Source organism: Trichomycterus rosablanca, chromosome 3 (genome assembly GCF_030014385.1).
Source record: "Trichomycterus rosablanca isolate fTriRos1 chromosome 3, fTriRos1.hap1, whole genome shotgun sequence".
Lineage (NCBI taxonomy): Eukaryota > Metazoa > Chordata > Actinopteri > Siluriformes > Trichomycteridae > Trichomycterus > Trichomycterus rosablanca.
The window spans coordinates 16,594,847-16,620,374 of record NC_085990.1 but is presented as its reverse complement, the minus strand read 5'-3'; the positions used below and the strand labels follow the sequence as shown (position 1 = coordinate 16,620,374).

The following is a 25,528-nucleotide window of genomic DNA, read 5'->3' as shown; positions in this document are numbered from 1 at the left end:
TAGGGAGTAGGGAGCGACGCTTTATCACTACACCGGCAGCTGGCTGTAACATTTATCCATTGCGTGCGTTGCAGGGCAGAAAATGACACGATCAGAATGATTTTGGACCGACGTTTTATTCATCTTTAATAAAAACTAGCAGTAATGTGATGATAAGTAGTGAACGTCCAGAAACGCTGCCCAATCCACCAAAAACACAAATGTAGCTCGTTAATCACAAACAATAAAACACCACGTGATGACATCACAAAGTGGCTGTACGATGATAAAATCAGGTTTATTCCCAGATGACATCACAATATGATAGATGGCTTTATTAGTTTTATAGTTTAGAAAGTAAAGCAACGTTCAAACTAGGGTTGGGCGGTATTGCCGTCATACCGTCTTCAGAAAACACCGCGGTATTACTGTGGGGAGGTTCTATCCGATTCTATTGAACGGCTCTTTCAAATGAACCGAGTATACAGTATATAAAGGTAAAGTATACCAAGTATACGCTCAAACCGAGTATCAACCGAGTATATGCTCAAACCGAGTATACGCTCAAAGAAATTTCAGTAACAAAAAGCTGTCATGTACATATATATAATTGTCACACGGAATTAATGTTAACAGATCTTGTTGTTTACGAGTCATTTGCGACTCAAGTCGCCGACTCGAGTCCCCATCTCTGATGCAAACAATAAAGGGGTCTGAATACTTTATAGATCCACTGTATGTTGTATATGTCATTCTGTATCCTACTTGAATCAGTAACAACAAAGACAGTTTCTAATGTTTTAAAAGCAGTTTAATTATTTTTTAAATGTACAAAAGAAGGAATAAACCCAGTGAAAAAACGATTTAAAGTGCTTCAGTAGAATTTAATATAATCTTAAGGTACTGTCAAGTAATCTCAAACAATTCATTTAAAAAGTGTATATAATAACAATCCCAGAATGATTAACAAGTAAAGACGCAAAAGTGCTTGGAATGTTGTTTATAACTCAAGGCTGCCAGAATGACTAGCTTAAAAAAACCTAAAATTTAAAGCTCACACCAGTATAGTCAGAAAGCACAGTCTCAAATTTTGACAACAAGAGTGAATCTCAATTTTGTTAGCTTGTGAAATCAATATAGAGAAAATTGCACACCTTTTGTCAAGGAGTTCTGCTGCCAAACCTGCTGGAATGGAACCATTACCATGAAACAATCATGTCTGCCTATCTTTTTGTGCACACACAAACACACACACACACTCATACACACAAACACAGACGCACACTTTTCATACCGCCGTCAATTCCATTCACGGTCGGAGTTTCGCTGGCAAACAAAACTATCTCTTATCCAATCTGGCAGTCTCTGTCTCTCCTCACCCTCGACGCTCCCTTTCCTCCACTTACTCCTCTCCTCCATCAATCTCCCTCATTACACCAGCGGCTGATTGTCTCCGGCAGTTGAGGTGAGGGATTCCACGCTGTTCCTGTAGATGGGCTTCTTCTGAGAGTGGTCATCACTAAAGACAGAATAACAATACTAAGTGATAAGCACTGAGCTGGACGGGAAAATGAGGCACTTTTGGAAAACAAAAGATGTAAAAAGAAACAAAGAAAAATATAACCAAGCAGGTTATTGACAGAGGCGCAGATAGGACTGGTCCTTCTGGACAGCACAGCAGGTGTGAAATGTGAGAGGAACAGACATGCACCATGCTGCTCCTCAACCGAACAGCGCATGAAAGAGGAAGAATGAATGATGGAATTAGATCAATCTTCACACTATGTAAGACTGCAATGCAAGCTTTTTAATCCAGGTGAATTTCATTTATCTAAGCACCGATCAGCCATAACATTAAAACAACCTCCTTGTTTCTACACTCACTGTCCATTTTATCAGCTCCAATTACCATATAGAGGCACTTTGTAGTTCTACAATTACTGACTGTAGTCCATCTGTTTCTCTGCATGCTTTGTTTGCCCCCTTTCATGCTGTTCTATAATGGTCAGCACCCCCACAGAGTAGGTATTATTTAGGTGGTGGATCATTCTCAGCACTGCAGTGACACTGACATGGTGGTGGTGTGTTAGTGTGTGTTGTGCTGGTATGAGTGGATCAGACACAGCAGCGCTGCTGGAGTTTTTAAATACCGTGTCCACTCACTGTCCGCTCTATTAGACACTCCTACCTAGTTGGTCCACCTTGTAGATGTGAAGTCAGAGACGATCGCTCATCTATTGCTGCTGTTTGAGTTGGTCATCTTTGAGATCCTCATCAGTGGTCACAGGACGCTGCCCACGGGGCGCTGTTGACTGGATAAATTTTTGGTTGGTGGACTATTCTCAGTTCAGCAGGGACAGTGAGGTGTTTAAAAACTCTAGCAGCGCTGCTGTGTCTGATCCCCTCATACCAGCACAACACACACTAACACACCACCACCATGACAGTGTCCACTGCAGTGCTGAGAATGATCCACCACCTAAATAATACCTGCTCTGTGGGGGTCCTGGCCATTGAAGAACAGCATGAAAAGGGGCTTACAAAGCATGTAGAGAAACAGATGGACTACAGTCAGTAATTGTAGAACTACAAAGTGCTTCTATATGGTAGGTAGAGATGATAAAATGGACAGTGAGTGTAGAAACAAGGAGGTGGTTTAAATGTAAGGGTTGATCCGTGTATGAATGCATTTATGCACACCCTTCATTATTACTAAGTTTGAGTGTTTCAGCCACACCCATTGCTAACTGGTGTATAAAATGTATTCTTATATGCATTCTTATATTCTTATATCCATAAAGCATCATTTATTTCCCACTGCTTTATCCTGGACAGGGTGGTGGTGGCTCCATCAAAAGGCCCGGCCATCCCTACACCTCAGATATAACCAGTCATGTCTGTATTCCACAGAACCACTGGGCGCAATGCAGTAACACACACCCTGGATGCAAACGCCTTGCCCTCGCCCCCAACACACACACACACACACACACACACACACAAAGCAATCATGTCTGTATCTAGACGCCTGACCAGCTGATAGCACTACTGGGGAATCAAACCTTGGATTTGAGCAGTAGAGGGCTGGCAAAGTTTAAAGCTACGCCACCCAAGCACCTAAAATCAATTATATCAAATAAAATATACACTTCTAAGCTATTTCCGTTTCAGCATCTCTGTGCCCGTGTACACAATGCAGGGCTTATAAAGACATCCTTTAGACCAGGGTTTTGCAAACTTTTATTCAAGCGACCCAAAGTTTGTCCATGATTTTTTACGTGACCCAGACACAAACCACTCACTGTGGTTTTTAAGATGTAACATAAAGCCTCCACAAGGGGGCATTCACATACTCTCACTTACTTTCTTTCTTAACCGCTTATCCAATTAGGGTCGCGCGGGGGGGGGGGGGGGGGGTGCTGGAGCCTATCCCAGCTTTTCAATGGGCGCAAGGCACACAGTAACACCCTGGACAGGGCGCCAGTCCATCGCAGGGCAGACACACATACACACACACACCCATTCACCTATAGGGCAATTCAGTGTCTCCAATTAACCTGACTGCATGTTTTTGGACTGTGGGAGGAAACCGGAGCTCCAGGAGGAAACCCACGCAGACACGGGGAGAACATGCAAACGCCGCACAGAAAGGACCCGGACCCGGCCTGGGGATCGAACCCAGGACCTTTTTGCTGTGAGGCGACAGTGCTACCCACCGAGCTACAAGTTTATTTAATTATTATTATTATTTTTCTCTGCGACCCAGGTTTTTTGGCTCGCGACCCACCACAGACATCAGTGCTCGATAACACAAATGCTCTTCTGGGTCTTATTGCCACAGTGAGGGGACATGGTGGCAACCCCATATTATTGACCATGATTTTGGAATGAGATGGTCAGATGTCTACATGCTTCAGGCCATACTGTGTAAGTAAGAACACAAAATCATCTAGAATGTCTCAGAGCTGAGAAGAACACTGTAATTAAGACTTAAAGACTCTTTCTAAGTCTTTTGTGCTTCGTTCACCACAATGCCTGACACACATTGCAGCTTACCACAGTATTTTAAGCCTTTCCTATAATGCACGGCAGGAGTGCTTTCTGCTGGCTGTGCCACTGAGCGCCAGGCTTGAAATCAATCCACAGTATTGACTGCTTGTATGAAATGTATTTTAGTTCATACAGGGATGCTAAGCAGTGTCGTCATTTAGAGACGTGGGGAGATTAAAAACCCGGCAACAGAATAAAGTGGCTTAGTGAAATTTTATTGTTTCGTTAATCTAGGGATGCATTAAATCTTATCAAAGAGCTACAAAGCCACGACAAGTGATTCCAGGATGAAGAAACTTGCTACCTAATATGCAAGCCTGGTTTTCACATTTCACAGCTCACTAGTCGCTGGGCCAAATCATAATGTGATGCAAAATTTTAGGTTGGTTTCACCATGCCTGTGCAGCGTTTTGTCTATTTTGTCTATAAGCAATTCCTCTCACTGGTGGCGCCTAAAGTTGAATTAGCTCAACTCAAGGCTGAGTCTGCGTCCGAAATCGCATACTTCCATACTGAATAGTATGCGAAAGCAGTACGCGAGAGTGGGTAGTGTGTCGGAATACGTAGTATTCATTAAACAGTACGCGAATAGTACCCAGATGACCTTCTGCATGGGGGGCCATTTTTGAGTGTGCAAACACAGCACACTTGCGGTCTGATAACTCGCTCACTCACTTTCTAAACCGCTTATCCAGTTAGGATCATGGGGGTTGGTGCTGGAGCCTATCCCAGCTTTTCAATGGGCACAAGGCACACAATAACACCCTGGACGGGGCGCCAGTCCATCGCATGTCAGACACACACCCATTCACCTATAAGGCAATTCAGTGTCTCCAATAAACCTGACTGCATGTTTTTTGGACTGTGGGAGGAAACCGGAGCTCCCAGAGGAAACCCACACAGACACGGGGAGAACATGCAAACTCCACACAGAAAGGACCCGGACCGCCCCGCCTAGGGATCGAACTCAGGACCTTCTGCGTGGGTTTCCTCCGGGTGCTCCGGTTTCCTCCCACAGTCCAAAAACATGCCATCAGGCTAATTGGAGACACTGAATTGTCCTATAGTTACCTAGCCGCTAGATGCACAAACCAGTGCATTGTAGTGCCGGTCCCAGGCCCGGGTAAATAGGGAGGGTTGTGTCAGGAAGGGCAGCCGACGTAAAAACTATGCCAAATCCCGCCGGCGACCCCTGACGGGAAGAAGCCGGAAATGCCGAGCACGTAACCGAAAAACGGGACAAAGGCTGAGGAACAAGAAGAAGAATTCAACTGGAGCAGCAAAGGCGTAAAGCAAAAATTTTAAATGTTATGATTAAGTACATTCCTGAATGATGTTATGAGTAGCTTTGTGGAGATTTTAAAATAGTTAAAATAGGATGGTGGGCGTAGTACGTCTGAGGTTGCGTGCATACTCCACACTTGCATACTGAAAGAGCGACTGCTTTACCGGCCGAGCAGTGCGCACTACCTCCAATTTAGTACGTACTGTTTAAGTATGCGATTTCGGACGCAGCCTGAGTCTTCTGAATCCCTGACATACTCCGTGCCCCTATCTGCTAGCTCTCTTGCTAGCGTCGTTTAGCTCGGTTTACTCTTAAACGTCTACAGCTGCCACAGGCATCCTTCAGTTCCAAGTTTTCCAAAAGGTGGCGTGGTGGCTTTCTGGGTTGGTCAGCCACAGCTGGTGAATGTTTGGGTTGTAACTCGCCGGCACACTTAATAGCTGTCAAAGTTGCACCCAAGTGCACTTTGTTTTCTGGAAATCATGTGAGTGAAAAGCAGTGGTAGTGCTCCCATAATGGTCTGTCTTTTTTATTATCGAGTCGCGCTCTCTGGGCTGCAGCAGAGTCAGTTTAGTTCTCTCTGAACTGGTTTCATCACCTATTATTTCAGGTGTGGGGTGACACTTGGCACCTCTCTGTAACGAGGCACTCACCACCCTGACATTTATGAGCCTCAGACTGTTTAATAGCTGCATTCAAAAGAAGTGCTTCACACTTACTGATGTTGTTCCGTAATTAGAGGATTGTTTTCAATCCACTAACCAATCATTATTTATATAGTAACAGTGCTATAAATATTATATTAGTACACTTCCAGTAAACAAAACTGTGCGTATATGTACGAATATGGCTTGAATTATCACCCAACATAAACAGGGAAATTGGTCATTTGTCACCGAGGTGTAAACTGTGTGTAAGGCTGGTGTGTGCTACGTACATGGGTCCCTTGCTCTTGGTCTGTCTGGCCCGGCGGCACAAGAAGGCGGTCATGGAGACGATGATGATCAGAAGAGCCACGCCTGCTGCAGAGGCCATGAGATAGATGCGTCCATTTGTTGATTCATACCATGCGGCCTCCTCTGTAAACGACAAACACAAGGTAAAGGTTTAGTTGCTTGCATTTACCTTGTTGTTTAATGTCTTAAAACATGTAGTAGAAATACACCACTCGGCCATAACATTAAAACCACCTCCTTGTTTCTACACTCACTGTCCATTTTATCAGCTCCACCTGCCATGTAGAAGCACTTTGTAGATCAACAATTACTGACTGTAGTCCATCTGTTTCTCTGCATGCTTTGTTAGCCCCCTTTCATGCTGTTCTTCAATGGTCAGGACTCTCCCAGAACCACCACAGAGCCGGTATTATTTGGGTGGTGGATCATTCTCAGCACTGCAGTGATACTGACATGGTGGTGGTGTGTTAGTGTGTGTTGTGCTGGTATGAGTGGATAAGACACAGCAGCGCTGATGGGAGTTTTTAAACACCTCACTGTCACTGCTGGACTGAGAATAGTCCATCAACTAAAAACATCCAGTCAACAGCGCCCCGTGGGCAGCGTCCTGTGACCACTGATGAAGGTCTAGAAGATGACCAACTCAAACAGCAGCAATAGATGAGCAATCGTCTCTGACTTTACGTCTACAAGGTGGACCAACTAGGTAGGAGTGTCTAATAGAGTGGACAGTGAGTGGACACAATATTTAAAAACTCCAGCAGCGCTGCTGTGTCTGATCCACTCATATCAGCACAACACACACTAACACACCACCACCATGTCATTGTCACTGCAGTGCTGAGAATGATCCACCACCCAAATAATACCTGCTCTGTGGTGGTTCTATGGGGGTCCTGACCATTAAAGAACAGGGTTAAAGCAGGTTAAAAAAGCATGCAGAGAAATAGATGGACTACAGTCAGTAATTGTAGAACTACAAAGTGTTTCTATATGGTAAGTGGAGCTGATAAAATAGACACTGAGTGTAGAAACAAGAAGGTGGTTTTAATGTTATGGCTGATCGGTGTAAAATACACAACTGCTTGGGTGGTGCAGCAGTCTAATGCGCTAACCCCGCACAGCTCTGGTTTTCACATCCCAGGCAGTGCTATCGACTTGTCTGAGTGTCCAAACAGGCACTATTGTCTTTGCCTAACTGAAGGAGATTGACTAGGCTTCATTGCTGCTCTACAGTTTAACTTCGTAAACAAAACAAATCAAAGAAACTTGATTCTTCTTTAGTCATTCTTCTACTGTCTGAACAAAAGTTTTATTGCTGAGCTCACTTGTAAAAATCATATTACAGACACCCCCCTGCTAAACTAATTCAATCTGAATGGAGCTTTAGCTCAGCAAGAAAAAAAGGTGTTTTTTTCAGATGATGATGCAACTACGGGGGTTCTTCAAAAAGTTTCCGCACTTTTCTAACTCTATTTGTTAGGAATTTCAAAAACAAATTACATCACTCTTCTACATAGTCACCTTCTGATGCATGTTTCTCAGCGTCGTACCAACTTTTTAATGCCATCAGCATAAAAGGTTTTTGGTTGAGCGTGTAGCCACTGATGCACCGCTGCGTTCACATCATCATCACATGAAAATCTTCTTCCTAAAAGCTTCTTTGAGCGGTCCAAAAAGGTGGAAATCAGATGGCGCTAAATCAGGACTATAAGCTCACTCTCAGTCTCTCAGTGTGGAAACTTTTTGAAGATCCCTCGTATATTCATCAAGGAACATCTTGTTCTTTAACATTTTTGAATAGATACCAAATAATAACTTCTTAAGTTTAGAAAGGGGTGGCACGGTGGGTAGCACTGTCACCTCACAGCAAGAAGGTCCTGGGTTCTAACCCCAGACGGGGCGGTCCAGGTCCTTTCTGTGCGGAGTTTGCATGTTCTCCCCGTGTCTGCGTGGGTTTCGTCTGAGAGCTCCAGTTTTCTCCCACAGTCCAAAAACATGCAGTCAGGTTAATTGGAGATACTGAATTGCCTTATAGGTGAATGGATGTGTGTGTGTATGTGTGTCTGCCCTGCGATGGACTGGCGCCTTGTCCAGGATGTTACTGTGTGCCTTGCACCCATTGAAAAGCTGGGATAGGCTTCAGCACAACCGCGACTCAAATGGATAAGCGGTTAAGAAATTGAGTGAGTAAGTGAGTTTAAAAAGACTTACAGATAACAACAAAATGTGTTTTATATATATATATATATATACACAGACAAACACTATATGGCCAAAAATACATAGACACGCCCCTAAGTAAAAGATTCAGGTGTTTTAGACACATTTGAGGGATGTAACATAATAAATATAAAATTAGTTAAATACGTCCAATTTTGTAGCAACAGTTTAGGGAAGACTCATTTCTGTTCTAGCAGTAATGACCATAAAGATATGATCTGACAAGTTTAAATGAAAATGTAATAAAAACTCCAATTGCCTGTACAGAGTCCTAACCTGTCCCCACTGAACACAGGGATTGAACGTGGAATAAGAAACAGACCCTCTCCAGCTAGATCAGTACCTGATTAGTGACTTCTCACTAATCATTTTGTAACTTAATGGCCAGAGAAAGTGGAGACTCTATATCAATGCTATGATTCTGGAATGAAATGTACAGCAAACATAAGGTAAGGTGTCCACGAATATTTGTTCATATAATGTACACGTCTTATACACTCAATCTTAAAGAGCAAGTGCTTGATACTTGGTGTTCAGCAGCCCTGTGGTGCCCCCTGCAGGTATGTCTTACCCGGCAGCACAGTGATTTTGACGGTGCGCTTCTTGCTGAGGGAGCTCACGGTGGGGTGCTGAGCCGTGCAGGTGTATGCTCCACTGTCCAGATCCCTCACTTGAAACAGCTTCAGCTTACTGGAGGGCACCATCCAGGTTTCTCCCTGCAGAAACACAGGAGAGGAGTGAGTTAGGCTGGGGAGGGGGCTGATTTGTAAAGAAAATTGTGAAAAGAAGAAATGGCAAAGAAAAGCCTGACAGGAAACATGGTGGCATAATTAGGGAAAAAACACACACAAAAGACTGTGACAGATGTCCCAATCCCAAACAGATGTCCATACGTGTTTTCTGAAAGGCATTGTGAAATTAGCTCAAACCATCCAGGCTAGGAAAAAAGCCAAGTCCTCCAGCACAGAAACAAAAGAGATAGTAATTAAGCTTGATAATTGTCTCTGTACTGCAGTGTCTTGTTAAAACAAATAATAGTGAAAGGAAAAATAAACTTAAAGGACTAAAATAACTACAGAACAGAAAGGGTTTGCCAGTTAAAAATTGAGGCCAATGTCACAGACAAATGATTCTGGCAAGAAAGGAATTTCTAATGCTTGCCAAATAAAGTTCAACTCATTGAACTAATTCCCAGTATATCAACTAGAATAAAAATGCTGATTTTCTACTGTTTATTCTCACACTAATAATATTATTCATCTGTTGTAATTCTCTATTAGGGATGTCCCGATCAGATCTCAAAGATCGGAGTCGGGCCCGATCAAGGCATTTTTTAACTGATCGGTATCGGCTTTACTGTATCGGCAGGTGTCGTAAACGGAGAGTCCAACAGTGAAGTGTGATGTCTGCAATGTGAGCGTTTCACGAGGCGGTAGTAGCAGAGCTTAGTTCATTACTGTAGAATTTTACTATTTATATGGTGTGTGAGTCAAGGATCACTCCGGCACTCTGATTGGCTTAGTTACAAAACGCCTACAAGTACAGTGGCTCATAAACAAACTAGATATAATTTAACCAAACGATCTACCAATTTGATACGGCACCTAAAAAATTAACACATGGTCGAATACAGCGAGTTTATTATTATATGATGAGAAGAGGAACCGGCTGTCCACTAACACGGCAGAGATGCTGATTTTCCTCAAAAAAAAACAGAAAACATCACAACATTTTGAGTGTTCTAGTTTTACTACTACAATGCTGCACTAAGTTTGTTTACTTTTATTTTGTAAAAATAAAAGAACACTAAGCAATAGCTTGGATGCAGGCAATTTTTTCCTACAGCACAGCAGAGCTATTCAGTTGTTAAACATATACATTTGATTAATTTGAATAACTGTAATGTACTTGAAGTGTGCACTGTGTGAACAGTATTATCCAGTTCTAATCTAGACAATATCTACAAAATACAAGTATCGGTTTGAGACTCGGTATCAGATCGGGATCAAAATTAATGATCGGGAACAAAAACGCGTGATCGGGACATCCCTATTCTCATAAATGGTGTTATTAAAGGCCACTTATTAATGGTGCTTTAGTTTATTAGGGACGAAACAAGAAAAACATCATCCATCAGATGAGTAAGTCCTGTGTTTGCTGAGCAAAGTGGTTGGGATGAGATACCCGTCTTTAGAAAGCCAGCAAGAGCATTTAAGGCTTTAAATGTCTAATTTAGTATTAAATATGCAAGCGGTTATTGCTCAGTGATAACTTATTTTTGTTTATTTATTCTATTAGGATTTTAACGTCATGTTTTAACACACTTTGGTTACATTCATGACAGGACAGGTAATTACTGGTTACACAAGATTCATAAGTTCAAGTTCACAGTCATGGACAAAAGACATGCACCTCACTTGCATGTTTTTGGATTGTGGGAGTAAACCGGAGCTCCCGGAGGAAATCCACACAGACACGGGGAGAACGTGCAAACTCCATACAGAAAGGACCCGGACCGCTCCACCTGGGAATCCAACCCTGGACCCATGCCGTCACCCTGCCGCCCGAACTTACCCCAGGTCTTTATACATTTAAATAAGACTGTGGATCTAAATACATCCCAAATTTACCAGGTATGGAACTAGTGTTTTTTTTATAGTAGTCAGTAGACAGTGTGACATATTTTACTCACACAATGTGATGAGAGTAACACATTTACATTTTCGACATTTAGCAGACGCCTTTATCCAAAGCGACTTACATAACAGTATACAGTTTGAGCAATTGAGGGTTAAGGGCCTTGCTCAAGGGCCCAACAGCAGCAATGGTGTGACAGTGGTGGGGCTTGAACCAACAACCTTCTGATTACTAGTCCAGTACCTTAACCACTAGGCTACGGCTTGCCCTAGACTGTGTGCTCATTTTCTTTACAACCCTTATTTATTGTGTATATTGTATACATGTTCATCCTAGGGTGGCATGATGGTGCAGTTGGTACCACTGTTGCCTCACAGCAAGAAAGTCCTGGGTCCAGGTTCTTTCTGTGTGGAGTTTGCATGTTCTCCCTCGGGTCTGCATGGGTTTTCTCAGTACCCACAGTCCAAAGACATGATTAACTGGAGATACTAAAGTATCCCTAGGTATACTTGTGTGTGTATATGTGTTTGCCCTGTGATGAAGTGGTGACTTGTCGGGGGTGTTTCCTGCCTTACGCCCAGTGAATCTGACCCACTGCGACCTTGAACAGGATAAAGTGGTGGTAAAACAGACAATGAATAAATGAATGAATGTTTATCTTATGTAAGGCTCAACTAATCTTTTGATCACTTGCAGTCTCTGTATTATATTTAGTCATTACTTAAACGGGTGGCACGGTGGCACAGTGGGTAGCACTGTCGCCTCACAGTACGAAACTTCTGGGTTTGATTCCCAGGTGGAGCAGTCTGGGTCCTTTCTGTGTTGAGTTTGCATGTTCTCCCCGGGTCTGTGTGGGTTTCTTCCGGAAGCTAGGGTTTCCTCCCATAGTCCAAAGACATGCAAGTGAGGTGAATTGGAGATACAAAATTGTCCATGACTGTGTTTAACATTGAAGTCTTTAACAGATATTACCTGTCCTGTCATTAATTAAACCAAAGTGTGTAAAAACATGACGTTAAAATCCTAATAAATTAATACATTAATATAACATTACTTAAACAACACATTTCCAATAACTGCTTATATGAAAAACAGGTAACAAAATGTTTGCACTGACTGGTGTAGTCATCTGTCATATACACGCACTAACTACCCCATTAAACATTACTGTGTGCCTAGATTCTGTGTCAGTTTTACCTCCTTGACCCAGAAGTACTGAGGATCCTCAGAGGAAGAGGCAGAGCAGTCCAGCTCCACATCATCCCCTAGCTGAACATTCAATTCCTCCAGCGAGGTGAAGTAGTTGGCGGCCTTGGCAAGACCAGCTTGGCGCACAGTAAGGTCTTTCATATCTGAGAAAGACAAAAATGAATGTCACATGTATAATGTGGATTCAGAAAGTATTCAAACCCCTTGTCTTTTTGCACACTACTGCATTGTAGACTTCTCTTGCCATTTTGCCCATTAGTCCACACAGCATCACCCATGTTCAACAACTGAATTTGGGCAGGTTATCTCATTTTTCATTACAGATCCTTTCAAGCTCTGTAAGATTGGATGGTACACATCTGTAAACTGCCATCTTCAGTTCTCTCCATAGATGTTTGGGGGGGTTTCATTCTGGGCTTTTTCTTTTGTGTTGTTTTGGCCTGTTGTCCAATTTGGCCAAATGACCAACTCTTAAAAGGGTGGGGGTTAAGGTTGTGCCAAGTTTCTTCCATTTGACTATTATTGAGGCCACTGAGGAACAGAAAACACTCAAATCCTTAGACATTGTTACATATTTTCTATGCCTTGCTATAATTTGATCACCAAGATCCACAGACAGTTCCTTGGACTTAATGTTTTCTATCCTGAGAACACAATGTAAACTGTTGCCCCCTGCAGACCCAGGTGTGTACCTTTCTATGCTATGAGTAATTTATTTAAATTGCAATGGATAGACTCCAGTGCTTAGGTTTTGATTTTTAAACTAAATACATCTTTTCACTTCATCTATTTGTAGGTGATTAGATGAGGATTTATGGCAATTAGATCCATTTATAATCAACAAAGTAAAATGTGCAAACTCAAGGGGTCTGAATACTTTCTGAATCCACTGTAAATATAGCCAAATGCATCCTAGCACAGGCAATAGACTGTAGTCCAAGTCAGATAACCTCTTTACAGTGGTAGAATGCAGCTTTCTTAGTCTCACTGGCCAAGCTGACATTGATTAGTTCAGTTCATTCTGTGTCGATTACAAATGATTAATTAACCAATTAAAAGGAACTCCTAAGGGCTGCAGTATAAACCTTTTATCTATCATGAATATGTTGCCAATGATCAAGAGTCACGGGTGAGAGGAATGACATTACTTGATATCAATCAAAACAAAGCTATGCTATCCAGTGATGGCCTGCAGTTCTACATGCAGTGCTTTAATTCACATCTAAAGTAAGCATGTGCAGGTCATTAACCTTTCAGATTGGAAGGTGAAATGTGGGCCGCTTGTGAGTTGCAAGTGGAAATGACTAATAAGGAACTAAAGGGGGAGAGCAAAGTGAATAGGCACACTTATTTAATCTGCTCAATGACCCATGACTGGTGGCCCGAACGTGCTTGGATGGTAGCTTTGGCGCAACAGAAAATATCAAATGCCTATATACTCTTACAGAATACAGTCTGAGCAATTGAGGGTTAAGGGCCTTGCTCAATGGCCCAACAGTGGCAACCTGACAGTGGTTACATTAGAGTTATTTACTGTTGGGATACCCAATAGTATGTCACTGAATCATTTTGAATCAAGATCTCTTACCAGGCAATCACTATATTATGAAAAGTACATAGACACCAGACCAGGACTTGGAATGTCCCATACCAAAACCATGGGCACTGATATTGATATAGAGTTGCCTGACACTTTTGTGACTATAACAGCCTATACTCGTTTGAAAAGGTTGTTTGGTAAATTTGTGCTCATTCTTTATAAAGTGTTTGTGAGGTCAGACACTGATGCCAGACAAGATGACCTGGTTGCAATCAACACGGCGAGCAGATGCATTTTAAACGAGTTGCAAGGGTTTAATAGTGAACATGGGAGCACCTGCCAGGAGGGAGTTGTAGTAGTCCAGCCGAGAGATTACAAGTGGCTGGACAAGAATCTGAGTGGCTTCCATGGAGAGAAATGGCCTGATCTTGTCATGTTGGCTACATGAGGAGAGAAGGACAACACCAAGGCTTCGTGCCTTGTCAAATGGTTGGATCTGAAAGTCATCGAGAGAGATGACTCAGTCTTGGGATGGAGATTAATATCCAGGAATAAGTATCAGCTCTGTCTTGCTGGGATTTAACAGCTAAACTTAATACAGTAATTAAAAGAATGTTTACATCCTTTGGGCAATAGAGCACAGTAAGATCCTGGTCTTCCAGCAAAGCAGTGCTGAGACCAAATCAATAGTAATAATAAAGCTGGTCTGTACAGACTTGACCCACCATATTAAAATGTGTAATGGTTATTTACACATGTGAGTACTGACCTATTCTGCTGTTCATCTCATTTACTGCAGTGTGCTATTTTTTCTGATCAGGCACTACTTTCTAATCATTCAAAGGCGCAGCCTAACAACCACTTAATATCAAGCTTGGTTCTGTCATCTTGTCAGAACAGAGAACAACAAATTTTTTCTTCGCCATTGCTCTTACAACCCAGATTTAAAATGCTGCATTGAACTTAAATCACGGGAACTACATTTTCCAAAATAAGACAATATCTCACGTCAGCATCTCCACTATTGTCTTGTCAGTTAGATCAGCGTGCACTGTACTGTAATTACGTGTCACTTTCTGCCAACCTGAATCAGATTATTCTCCCAATGTAGTCGTTTCCAGTTCCCCATTGTGAATCTGCTACAGCCTACGCAACCCCCGATCTGATCAAAGACAGCCGGATCACCACACAGCCCCTCCGACGGGTGTCCCATCTGCGGACGCATCTTATCACCTGCCATGGTTGGGTTCCCACACAGAGTCATATTGTGTAGTGGAGAGCCAAGCTAAGCTCCAAGTGCCTCCCTTACCCCACTCCTGCATTAGTCCAGACCAGTTGGAGAGACCCTGTTTGACCTTTACTCCCTCAAACACGGCCAATTGTGTTTAAATGGGTTCCCAGCCAGGTTCAAACTGGAGAGTTCGAACACTCTGCAGTGGTGTGTTAGCATGTTAGACAGATGTGCCACCCCATGTGCCCATGACATGAGTCCAAATTCTTTGTTAGGATTTAGTTGGTTCTGGTAAGCCCTTGCTTAAAAATGAACACGTTAAAGCTTGACTAAAGTTTGCTATCACATTGATGATTGTATTGTAAAACAGATGTCAGACAGAACAAAAATGAACACTCACAGTGAAACACTACTTCATATGGCTCTGACGAATTGTCTGCATCGGTGGTGTTGTCAGCCACGCAGCGGAACATTCCAGCAGTCCAGCTATGGACTCTTGGGATTGTGAGGCGCAGACGTCCATCTTCCCTGTTTATGTCCATGTCATACATGAAACAGCGTCGGTAGTAATATTCATAACCGTTTCCTTCCAGGCTATGCCATGCCATGAAATGCTGCAGGATAAGAAAAAAACACATCATTTTCTATCAGGAATTCATGCTAAAATTATCTGGTACTTGTTATCGTGACATAAATTCTCTTAATAAGTATTAATAAAAGAGCAAAAGCTAGATTTTGGGATCTACTGGTTACAAGGTAGACTACAGCAACAGATCGTATTATTCTTGTGACTGGCAGGGCGACAGCCTGTCTCAATGCTTTTCAGATGCTTATCCAATTGTTTTAACAACTATGTTTTTTCATTTTCTACATCTTTACTTTCCCTGTAATAATTAATACAATGACATTTTACCAGTGCACATTTGTTTTTATAATGATTTCAAATCATAGCAATATATGTTTGTCATGGAATGTCAAGGAAATTACATACATAAAAGTTGTTACTTTCATTATACACTGATCAGCCATAACATTAAAACCACCTCCTTGTTTCTACACTCACTGTCCATTTTATCAGCTCCACTTACCATATAGAAGCACTTTGTAGTTCTACAATTACTGACTGTAGTCCATCTGTTTCTCTGCATGCTTTGTTAGCCCCCTTTCATGCTGTTCTTCAGTTGTCAGGACCCCCACAGGACCACTACACAGTAGGTATTATTTGGGTGTTGGATCATTCTCAGCACTGCAGTGACACACTGACATGGTGGTGGTGTGTTGGTGTCTTGTACTGGTGGATAAGACACAGCAGTGCTGATGGAGTTTTTAAACATCTCACTGTCACTGCTGGACTGAGAATAGTCCACCAACCAAAAATATCAGGGGCAGCGTCCTGTGACCACTGATGAAGGTCTAGAAAATGACCAACTCAAACAGCAGCACTAGATGAGCGATCGTGTCTGACTTTACATCTACAAGGTGGACCAACTAGGAAGGAGTGTCTAATAGAGTGGACAGTGAGCTGTGTTTGATCCACTCATACCAGCACAACACACACTAACACACCACCACCATGTCATTGTCACTGCAGTGCTTAAAATGATCCACCACCCAAATAATACCTACTCTGTAGTGGTCCTGACCATTGAAGAACAGCATGAAAGCGGGCTAACAAAGCATGCAGGGAAACAGACAGTCTACAGTCAGAAATTGTAGAACTACAAAGTGCTTCTATATAGTAAGTGTAGCTGATGAAATAGACAGTGAGTGTAGAAACAAGCAGGTGGTTTTAATGTTATGGTTGATCGGTGTATAGCAACTTGATATTAAAAATATATTATAAAGGATATTTACTTCATTTAGGAGTTTTTTTAGCTATGTGAAGTGCATCCGGAATAATGGTATGTGTCCAATTATGTTTTTTGTCAGGTCACTATGTTTTGGTTCGTTTGAAAGAAATGAAGTCTTTTATAACGTATGGCCCATTGTTTAATTGGCTTTATGTGTTTCAATGGCTGCACAAACTTGTACATTTGTCTAAATGTGTAATCAATGACATCCTGTACAGCAATGCAGTAGACTGAAAAATACATGGGGGAATGCTCCCAAAAAAGTTTAGAACTCGTGAGTGAACTCCAGGATGTTAGACTCTGGTTATGTTCAGTATTTGGTCATATTAATCATTAAACAATTGTGGCTAAGGGTGTTTTACTAACAGCTACAACATTGCAATAAAACGCAGTAAAAAAGTTTATAAATCATCATAATTTCATATCAGGAAAAATAACAGTACTTTTTGTGTGACTCTAATGATCAAGCTTATTAAAAAGGAACCATCTGTTTGACACCCTTATTGCGCATACATCTCAATAAACAATAAACATCGGGTTTCGATTGCACCAGGCACTGTGTCTTGTGCAGTGGCAGATGCCATGAATCCTCCACAGACAGACTGCAGTGATGTGTTAATCAAAACAAACGGATAAACGCCCCCTGTAGCCCTGTAAAACACAAAATGCTCCCTGGCTTTCACCCAGGCTGAATTTCCTTAATAACAAAAACTCAAGCTGCTGATTTTGGTTCGTTTCCTTATTAGAATTGTATAGCAGAGACCTGACTACCAGGCTTGTACAATTACCCAGGCAAATAGACTCATAAAACATAAGAGAGATATCTGAGCGACGCAGCTGTTCAGCACTGTGTTGCTGAGTGCTCAGGTTCATTAAGGTGCTCAGGTCTCCATTCTAGCACTTTATACTTTCTCTGACATTTGAAGGTAAATGCACATTAAAGGACGCTCTAATAGATGTGTTCCATCACTACTGCATAAACCGATCGTACCCTTGACATCTTCTCGAAGTGCACTGAGCTCATGTTGTATTCCAATTCCGAGTCAAGACATTCCAGAGTCACGCTCTGCCCCTCCAGGATTGGCTCAGCCGGCCCCTTTACAATCAGAGAGCCTGCAAAACACACACAGGTACATAAACATGAAATACAGGTGAAAGGTTTTATAATAGCATTAACTTTAAAAGGGTTTCCCTAAACATATTACAGACAGTAACATATTCTGAAAAAAATTAATTACTAGCTAAGTGTGTAATAGCCTAATAACAAATGTCTAGTTAATGGTAATGGACAAGAGTACTCAAATACCTGAGTACACCTAAGTGTTCAATCATGAAAATATAGCATCAAAAAATATAATAAATGTAATCAGTGCTCAGGTGAAGCAGAGGTCTATTACCGCAGGGTTTTTAAGCCCTGGGTCGCAACCCTTAGGTGGGACTTAAGCCGGAAAAAATCAGTCATAGAGAAAAAATAATAATAATTAAATAAACTTGTACACAAATGCCCCCTTGTGGAGGCTTTATGTTACATCTTGTAAACCCCAGAGAGAGTAAGATGCATTGCTTTTGTTGCCTGGGTCAGAAAGGTGTGTGTGGGGGGGGGGTTCTGCTTTGAACCCAGGACCTGCCATGACCATGTTTGTTTTGTTTTATTAGGATTTTTCGGTTACATCCATGACAGAAACGGTAGTTACTCATTACACAAGATTTACCAGTTCACAAAGTTATATCAAACACAGTCATGGACAATTTTGTATCTCCAATTCACCTCACATGCATGTCTGGACTGTGGGAGGAAACCGGAGCACCCGGAGTAAACCCACATAAACACGGGCAGAACATGCAAACCCCACACAGAGAGGACCCGGACCACCCGGGGATCAAACCCAGGACCTTCTTGCTGGGAGGCGACAGTGCTACCCACTTAGCCACCGTGCTGCCCGCCATGACCATAACCAGAATAAAGCAGTTGATAAAAATGAAAGGAAATATAAAAAAACATTTATACTGTAAGTCTATACAAGTTACAGGTTTTAAATTTAGTTTATTTGACTATTTTAGTGATCAATTATAATCAATCGTAACTGATATATGATGTCTACATTGACAAAAGCTGTGGTTAAAGGAAAACAAACATTCTCACTAATACTAATGGTGTACGGATGGTGCAGAGGTCTAGTATGCAAGTCCATCACCGCTAAGTGCTATCTGCCAGCCAGGTGGGTGGGGGGTGGGTATTTGAAGCCCTGTGATAGATCCCTGTCCCTGTCCAGGGTATTCCTGCCTTGCGTCCAGTGAAACCAGGCCCTCTGCAAACCTACCCAGAATAAAGTGGTTGATGAAAATTGATGAAAAATGCTTCATTAATACCAAAATATTTGTAGACTTATTGTAATGAAAGCAAATAGCTATACTGATTAAAAAGTAGACACCCTAAGGTTTAAAACAACACCTCAGGTGTGTTAATTTGACCTGTAGTTTTCTAACTACACTCCAGTGTGCAAGATGATTAAGGATTTTTGTTTAAATACACATGAACACTCATGCAAGCGAGTAAGAACAAGGCAAGTTAATAATTCCAGGAGTCATAATGAATACTGAATAATGCATCTGCGAGTTGGCCGCTTTGTGCAGTCATTTATTCGTTTTGTCTGTTTCATTGTGCTTTGCAATTAATCCTTTATGATTCTTCCAGCTGTCAGTTTCACTGCCTTAGTATAGGAAGAATGGCCTTTCATCAAACAAAGCATAAAGCAAACAGCATAATACAAAGTACAAAACAGGATTAATTTAAAAAGTACATTAAACACTGACAAGGAAAAAAAGGAGTAAATTATAAGTATTTTACAAAGCAGTCCATTTATTACTAGGCAATAAAGAAATATAGCAGATGCATTATTCATCACTAGTGACATCTAATTTACCGCACTACTATTTATCCCCTACTTTACATTCTTTACCAGACTGCTCAGATCAAAATGAGATTATTCTGGGCTTATGTTTTTAAAACAGAGGAATATATTTTACTTAACTATACATTAAACTGGCCAAAGCATGAGTAAGTGTGTGTCCTGAGTCACTGCACCGATACACCACTAACACACACTAACACAATAAAGCCTCAATAAAAACCTAAAAATCTGCAAACCCAATTAGAATGAACCAAATTACGGTACACAATTATTGGGAAACTGAAACTAAAGTCCATAGTAAAATGCAGTGCTATACAGACACTACAGTGCAGCAGATTAAATTAAGAAACACCTTGACGAGGTACAGACTGAGCGCACACGACCTGGCCGTGGAGACGGGGCGACACACCCGGTCCCGGCTGCCCCGGGAGGAGAGGCTGTGCCAGCACTGCACTCTCAGTACAATGGAGACGGAGCTGCACTTCCTCACCCGGTGTACCAAGTACCACCACATCCGGGCCCAATTCTTCCCCAAATTTAACAAGTTCAACTCCCTCCCAGACCCCGACAAACTGCCCCACCTACTGGGGGAGCACAGAGAGAGCTGCACACTAGCAGCACTCTATACACACACACCTGCCACCAGGTGAGGGACAGTGGGTGACCATGTCTCACACACACGCACACACACATTAATTTATATTACTACCTCATTACTGGTAATGTATTATATATTATTATTTTATTCTATTTTATATTTTTGCACCTGTAACTGTTTTGTATATATTTGTTCTTTCTCATTGTTATTTTTATTTTTCTCTGTAACTGAACTTTGGCAATACAAATGTCCTTATTTGTCATGCCAATAAAGCTTCTTTTGAGTTGAGTGTGTGTATATTAAAATGCCTATTTCAAAATTTGAACTATTATAGCACACAGGTTGTGAGCAAACATCCAGCATCATGACTTTAGGTCCTACATTAAATACAGGTGCATAAGAAAAACGAAACAAACAAAACCAAATCAGACATTTCTTTTTTTAGAACGCTGCTTTGTTTAGCTGGCTGGTTATGCAAAGAACATTGGAGTTCACCTGCTTCCTACTTTCATTACAAAGCAGACACCGATCCATAAAAAAGCCGTTCTGACTTGTGTAAACAAGTTTTTTTCTGTATCTCAGAGTACATGTACTGCTTGTATGCTGGAATTTAAGCTGCGCACTGAACACTTTTAAGGTGACCACTGAGTTGGCGTGAAGGAAGTTCTTGTTGGTTTGACGGGAATTCTTATCTACATGACGTCTATGTTGTTATCACCAAATAGTCTAGATCAACTGGAGCGTACATAACTGCAAAGCAATGTTTCTCTGGTCTTACTACATGCCAGTGAACGTGTAGGCCAACTAACTTGATAGTAAACTTTTCAGAAATGTTTAATGTCTAGATTTTGTCCTCTACCATACACATACAGCCTTTAATACAACAGCTAAATTGTTTATCTACACAAAAGGTTTCAACCTTTAAGAATAAGGTCAATCAAGGACTCCAGTCTGTCCTTTGCATTGTTCCTTAGTATTGTTTAAGAAAATAATCAAAAGCACATCCTGTACTTTTTATACAATTCATGCCCTACCACAGGTTCCAGAGGTATGTGAACACAGTCATGTGTGCTGTTGGCTTTTTGTTGCCTAAAATATCACATTGTTGAGTACAGTGTTTACGTACACCAAACAGCCATAACATTAAAACCACCTCCTTGTTTCTACACTCATTGTCCATTTTATCAGCTCCACTTACCATATAGAAGCACTTTGTAGTTCTACAATTATTGAATGTAGTCCATCTGTTTCTCTACATACTTTGTTACCCACTTTCATGCTGTTCTTCAATGGTCAGGACCCCCACAGGACCACTACAGAGCAGGTATTATTTAGGTGGTGGATCATTCTCAGCACTGCAGTGACATTGACATGATGCTGGTGTGTTAGTGTGTGTTGTGCTGGTATGAGTGGATAAGACAGCAGCATTGATGGCGTTTTAAAATGCCTCACTTGTCACTGCTGGACTGAGAATAGTCCACCAACCAGAAATATCCAGCCAGTCTCTGACTTTACATCTGCAGTGCTGCTGTGTCTGATCCACTCATACCAGCACAACACACACTAACACACCACCACCATGTCAGTGTCACTGCAGTGCTGAGAATGATCCACCACCCAAATAATACCTGCTCTGTGGTGGTTCTGTGGGGGTCCTGACCATTGGAACAGGCTAAAAAAGTATGTAGAGGAACAGATGGACTACAGTCAGTAATTGTAGAACTACAAAGTCAAGTCAAGTCAACTTTATTTATATAGCGCTTTTTACAATAGACATTGTCTCAAAACAACTTTACAAAATCCAGGACCAACAGATACAAAAACAAAACAAAAAAACAGATACAAAAACCCCCAAAGTGTTTCTATATGGTAAGTGGAGCTGATAAAATGGACAGTGAGTGTAGAAACAAGGAGGTGGTTTTAATGTTATGGCTGATCAGTGTAAAAAGACAGTGTCAAACAGATAATATGACCATACATGCAGTGCTAATGTTTTGTGTATAAGATATCTTAACCAACATTTTAACACACTAACACACTTATTTCTACTGTTTCTACACAAGCATCCCAGTTTGTTTGGGCACGTGTGATAGCAGTTTTAGATCGGGGTACAGATCTCTGGTACACCTAAAAAAATAGGAACTGGGGTTTGAACTTGTTGAGTTCCTTACACTATCTCAAATTTTACACTGGCAGGAAATAAGATGTGATAAATATCATTGTTTTCAAGTGTATCTATAAATCACGTAAACTGTATATATCCTTAAATACTTTTTTTTTGGGGGGGGGGGGGGGGGGGGCTTGTATGCTAGGTAATAAATAGAATACAGATTTACAGATAACATCATGCTGAGCCCAGATCACCTTTCTTGCTATTATAGGGCTTTCAATACACATAGCACATTTTATTATTCATTTTCCAAAGATTTTCTCCATAATGGACATTGTAAGAGCAGGTTAATGGAGTCAGATTTCAGAAAGAAACACTCCAACAATGATGCCCTTTTCCAAACAAGACCAGAATTGTCACTGGATATGGACTCAAGTATTCAGGTCAGGAATAAGAGTTTATACTTTTCTAAGCATTGAACATTATTTTAATTAATTATACTAGCAATGTTTGTAGTTTCTTTACAGTCCTACAAAAAGCTTCATTCCTGACTGGTTAGGAGAATTAAAGGGAAACCATCTCATTTGACATTTTTACAATATTTTAAAAACAATGTTTAATACCAGAGCTTTGCCAATTACAAATGACCAATTACATTGCTGAGCAGGGTATATACTCAAATGTATATCGTAGACTGCCTTCACTTGGACAAACTATATATTTTTTTATTTATATTTTTTACGTTTATCTATTTATTATTATTTTTTATTATTCTCAAATTACATCTGGCCATCAAGACATATTTATTCTCAGCATAATGTGATAGATTGGGCTTTGCAAAATCTTGCAAAATATCACAATCACAAATTAAACTTTTTTTCATTTTTTTTCTTACAAACTAGGGGAGCCACAGTGGCTCGGTGGGTAGCACTGTTGCCTCAGCAAGAAGACCCTGGGTTCGATTCCCAGGTGGAGCGCTCCGGGTTCTTTCTGTGTCTCGTTTGCATGTTCTCCCGTGTCTGTGTGGGTTTCCTCCGGAGCTCCGGTTTCCTCCCACAGTCCAAAGACGTGCAAGTGAGGTGAATTGTCCATGACTGTGTCTCCATGACTTGAACTGATTAATTTTGTGTAACGAGTAACTACCTGTCCTGTCATGAATGTAACTAAAGTGTGTAAAACATGATGTTAAAATCCTAATAAATGAATAAATAAATTTCTCACAAATGGTAAAATAATTTTAATGGTTTAAGCCAAGGAAACGTTTTGGGTTTGTATGTATGCCACAAAACCTCCCAACAAAATATTAAAGGTTTATGTTATGAGTGAGCAGTAGCTGAAACTTTTAGTTCTGAAAGTTGCACAAATTAGAGGCTTATGTTTATGTATTATTGTTTATTATTATTATTAATGCCTTAGTGTTAGGTTGCCTGTATACATTTTAAACATGATGTTAATATATATATATATATATATATATATATATATATATATATATATATATACACACACACATATATATATATATATATATATATATATATATTTATTTCACAAAGACTCCCAACAAAATATTAAAGGTTTAGTTCTAAAAGTTGCACAAATTAGAGGCTTATGTTTATGTATTATTGTTTATTATTATTTATGCCTTAGTGTTAGGTTGCCTGTATACATTTTGAAAATAATTAAAATTTGATTTATTTTTGATATATTTGTTTTTGCATTTCAAAATCTGTTTCTTTAAACTGTATGCAAGGAATAAAAAATGTGCAGTTTGGTTTAAGAGACATGTCTTATTTAATCTTATATGTGTTTATTTTCGCTCTTTATTAAAGCAAAAGTATTTCTTATTCGATTACTCGCTGGAATAATCGATAGAATACTCGGTAACAAAAATAATCGATAGTTTCATATAGTTTTATATATATATATATATATATATATATATATATATATGTGTGTGTGTGTGTGTGTGTGTGTGTGTGTGTGTGTGTGTGTGTGTGTAAACAAGTCAAACGTTACTGTTCCTCTTTAAAGATTGTTTAAGCATTTCCAGACTTAAAAAAAGTTGTTAAACCAAGGAGACAACCAGGATCTTAAAGGGTTATGTTATTATTGTATGTTTATGTAATCCTGATGCACGCCTGTAACTGAAAGCACTCAATATGCCAACAGAGAAATGTGAACAATCCAGTTCTGCAGCTCTGTTTCATAAACAAGAGGAAGCTTTGTGATTGCGCACTTTTATAGGCCTGATATAAAATGGTCAGCAGAAGCTGGGGGAAGCCACGGTACTTTTTATCTGCTATTGTTTTAGGAGGAATGCGGATAAATCCACCTACAACGTGACTCAGTCAGTTTCATTTCTGATTCTACTGTACATGGGTGCTTTCCGAAAGAGAACTAGAAATGCCCCTAATGTCCTGACCTACCTTGACTGTTGATATATTATAATAACATTTATAGTGTTTTCTCCTTTCAAGTCAAGTGGTAGATAATATTTTAGAGTATTTTAAGCAAATACTCGGTTAATAATAAAATATAGCAAACTTTGTATTTTTAAACTATTTATCAAAACAAGGCAACCGTTGAATGTGAAAGACGGTAACTTAACCTTCAGTTAACCCACTAAACGCCTCAACTTCGGAGACGCAGAAACGAAACGGAAAAAATTTTAATATATCTTGAATTATACACAGAATATTATATCTAGAGCTATATCTAGAGTATTTACCAGTGCTGCTCCTCAGGAGTGCGAGGATAACCACGGCGAGCAAAATGCAGCCTTTCATTTTGAATGTTCAGCGTTTCTTCTCCTTCTCAGCGTTTGAATCTCAACTGTCTGTCAATGCAATGTTTGTGCTCTATATTTATAACAGCGGGGGCGGAGCTTCAGACTCTGAGACGCGCGTGATACTCGAGAAGGTTATAAACAAACCCCGAGAATCCAA

General features: G+C 40.7%; 1 protein-coding gene across 1 annotated transcript; it reads right to left on the bottom strand.

Moving 5' to 3' along the window:
• Window positions 1-768: 768 nt before the first annotated feature.
• Window positions 769-25,407, bottom strand: si:ch211-79k12.1 (uncharacterized protein LOC568891 homolog). Its single transcript, XM_062991893.1, has 7 exons — window positions 25,312-25,407; window positions 17,952-18,073; window positions 15,511-15,724; window positions 12,328-12,482; window positions 9,065-9,209; window positions 6,252-6,393; window positions 769-1,498 (listed from the first exon to the last, which is right to left on the bottom strand). Exons 1-7 carry the CDS (start codon window positions 25,367-25,369, stop codon window positions 1,411-1,413), a joined length of 924 nt encoding a protein of 307 aa, XP_062847963.1. The 5' UTR covers window positions 25,370-25,407; the 3' UTR covers window positions 769-1,410.
• Between the last annotated feature and the right edge of the window lie 121 nt (window positions 25,408-25,528).

Coding starts and splice junctions, on each gene's coding strand:
- si:ch211-79k12.1 (XM_062991893.1), bottom strand. CDS start 25,369: ATGAAAGGCTGCATTTTGCTCGCCGTGGTTATCCTCGCACTCCTGAGG. Junction 9,210..12,327: donor AGTACTTCTGGGTCAAGGAG/GTAAAACTGACA, acceptor GTGTTTCTGCAG/GGAGAAACCTGGATGGTGCC. Junction 6,394..9,064: donor CAAAATCACTGTGCTGCCGG/GTAAGACATACC, acceptor TGTCGTTTACAG/AGGAGGCCGCATGGTATGAA.